General features: G+C 50.1%; 1 protein-coding gene across 1 annotated transcript; it reads left to right on the top strand.

Annotated features, from left to right (window-relative positions):
* The first annotated feature begins 373 nt into the window (after positions 1-373).
* On the top strand, positions 374-1,208 carry LOC124683894. Its single transcript, XM_047218322.1, has 2 exons — positions 374-610; positions 693-1,208. Exons 1-2 carry the CDS (start codon positions 412-414, stop codon positions 917-919), a joined length of 426 nt encoding a protein of 141 aa, XP_047074278.1. The 5' UTR covers positions 374-411; the 3' UTR covers positions 920-1,208.
* The last annotated feature ends 1,863 nt before the right edge of the window (positions 1,209-3,071 follow it).

Here is a 3,071-nt window from a genome sequence, read left to right as displayed (position 1 = left end):
ATCCATTACTTGGCCAAAGTACAACTAATTTTTTTGTCGGAAAATCATACTGGCTCGTGACGTGAGCTACACAATGACCATTTCGCCCCGCACAAGCAGCGCCAATGGTTCCAGGTTCCCGGTAACTTCTGCCAGTCGATAAACCTAAAAAACTTGACCAGCGCGACTCGACGCCAGCGGCCTCGCAGTCGCAGCCCCGCCCCGGCCCGCTATAATATAGCCGGAGGAACGTGCGCGGCTACAGCCACCGCACGGTCCCCCTCCCCTCTCCCTCCGACTCAACAACCCAGCTCTACCGCCCACGATAGTCGCCGTCGTCGGGTCTCTGGTCTCCACATCCTCTCTAGACTAGCTAGCCGCCGGCCGCCCTCTCCGGAGCTGCCAGGACCCGAGCCTGCGTTCACTGTCGGCATGTCGTCGTCCTCCTCCTCGTCGGCGGCGCTGGGCGGCTCCCACGCCGGCCTCGCGCTCGCTGCCACCGCCATGGCGCTCTCCGGCACCCTCGTCCTCTTCTCCCTCTGCCGCGCCAAGCAGGCGGACCACCACCACCTCGTCTCCTCCGACGCGTCCCCGTCTCCCGCTCGCCTCCGTCCCTGCCTCTCCTCCTCCGGTGAGTGACAGACAACCCCGTTGGCGTCCATGCCAGTCGTTCTTGGTTCTTGGTTCTTAACGTCCCCTGTTTCTGCTCGCAGAGAAGCGCAAGCGGGAGAAGGCGAGGCGCGGGAGCATGAAGCGGGTGCGCTTCGCGGACGACGTCGTCGACAATGGCCCCGCCCGCTCGGCGCCGGAGCATGTGGCGCCGGCGCCAGCGCCCGAGCCGTCGTGCAGGGGCGCCGCCGCGATGCCGGCGAACCGGGAGGCGCTGTACCGCGGCATGCTCCGCGGCCGCTCCATGCTCAGGACCACCTGCTCCTACTAGCCAGCGCCAGCCTGAAGAAGCTTCAGCGTCTGAGAGCTTCGATTAACCCGCCGTTTATTTAGTCCTTGCATCATCACAACCCCCCGCCTAAATTAATCTGGAGCTTGGCCTGTTCTTTCTTGTTCCTTATTAGGCACGCCGCTGATTGGGAGATTTTTGTAATTAGTGAGCATCCCGTGCGCGCGAGCGATCCGTGTGGTGCGTGTCAGCTGCTGTTTGTACTGCCGCCTGTTGTACATCTGCATTTCTACCTACTAGGTGAATTCGATCCAACAAATGGATTCTTGCATGCATTGTTCTACCTACCTACCGATCCAGTGAACTTACTATTTTGTTCCCCTCTTTTGCACCCTTGTTCTGCGACTTCTTGTTTCTGTTTGGTGGCTCGATTCAGTCCTCCGTCCCTTTCTCCGATTTGTGTGATCAGCTCCGAGCCAAAAGAAAATAGAAAAAATCTCCCAAATTTGTGTGCAGGCATGCAGATGCAGTGCTGGATTGGACTGCTGCTTGGATATCGTCGGATCAGCCGTTGTGGTCGGCCGTTGCTGTCGATTTCTGTCCCTTTGTTTTCTTGCCACAGATACGGCCTACCCGTGGCTTCAAATTTTCAGCCAGAATTTTCGTTTTTCTCTTCTCCTGTTTTAGGCAACCGGGGTAGGTGTTAACCCATGGATTCATGGCTCTGAAAGCTCGGTGTCTTCCCGAGCTGGGCGGTGTCCCTCTCCGTCTCCGGCGGCGACAGATGAAGGGAGATGGATGAACTTGTTAAAGGCAGTAGGTTCGCGGTTGACCGGGGATCACATGCCCGATTGAACCAAACAGAACGAGCGGCGGAGCTGCGCCGCACACGGCGGCCCGGCCGGTGACCACAACCACGGGCGTCCAGGCTTCGCGGACCCAAGATGCGTCTCACCTCGCGTATGTGTCGCCTCTCGTGTGGCCGGCGCTGCACTTGTGTCAGTGGCAGTTGAGGTGAATGGCTTGTGCCAACCGTTAATACTGTGCTGTACTTACCGCTCAGAACTGTTGGTCGATTAAGTTTTGCACCCCCTCATACTATCAAATTTGTCTTGGTTTTATCTAAATTTAAATATATGTAGACACTATTTAGTATGCATGTATATTTAAGTTTAAAAAAAGCCTAAGACAAAGTTTTATGGGATAGAGGAGGTACCAAAATTCTGAGTGATCGAATGAAACACACCTCATCCAAATACTTTCAAGGTGCGTTTGGTGGCAAAGTGTTCTTAAAGTATTCAGACAATACCATGGTTTTCAGAAATATCATGGTTTGAAATAAGGTGGCTCGCTCTAATTGGAAGTGCAGTATGAACTACTCCTATAGTATTTGCTACGTTGAGTGCGTTATTCTGGGAAACGGGCCGGGCTCCCTGGAGGTCTTTATTTCAAATTTCGAAAATGTTAAAGTTGTAACTTCAGAAAAAATCAACAAAAACATCATGTATGATATATTTTACCTGTGTGTAAATTTTCAATACCAAATACCTTGCATTCTGCATACCTTGCATTCTGCACTCGGCAAAAATAATAAAAATCTAGACCCATGTGCATGAGCAGTGTCACTTTTCCCCCTAATTTGGTCCAGTTTTTATTTGCTGAGTCAACAATACAAGGTATTTCACATTAAATTTGCACGCTCGTAAAATTATTTGAAACTTTCAAATAAAGTTCTCATTTAAAAAACCGGGCTCTAGGTAGCACCAGACCTAATAGCACTTTCCGTTGCTATACTGCATTATTTTTGAAGTTTTTAAGAAAGAGGTTCAGACCTCTATTATAAAAAACTGAGAAACACATAAAAAACCAAGATATTTAGTATCAAGGGCATAGAAAACCCTAAAACACGCTGCTTCCTCACAGAACCTTACTATTTTAACCGTATGCTTGGACACCACATGTACCAATATAATTGCGCTGGAACTCCATGAGCCATCATAATGTTCCAACTTAGCTTCTTAAAGTTGTTTTTCCTAATATTTGTATGGTGCTTTTTGCTAAATATTGGCCATCAAATATCAAATTATATATAAATTTTTATTTTATTTTTGCAGTGTTCCTCATCTGTTGCTGTCAGATTTTTTCTTGTGCAGGCGTTCTCTACCACATTTTGCCATATGAAAAACCCGACGGC

Source organism: Lolium rigidum, chromosome 1, assembly GCF_022539505.1.
Source record: "Lolium rigidum isolate FL_2022 chromosome 1, APGP_CSIRO_Lrig_0.1, whole genome shotgun sequence".
Taxonomy (NCBI): Eukaryota; Viridiplantae; Streptophyta; class Magnoliopsida; order Poales; family Poaceae; genus Lolium; species Lolium rigidum.
This window is presented reverse-complemented; position numbering and strand designations above follow the sequence as displayed.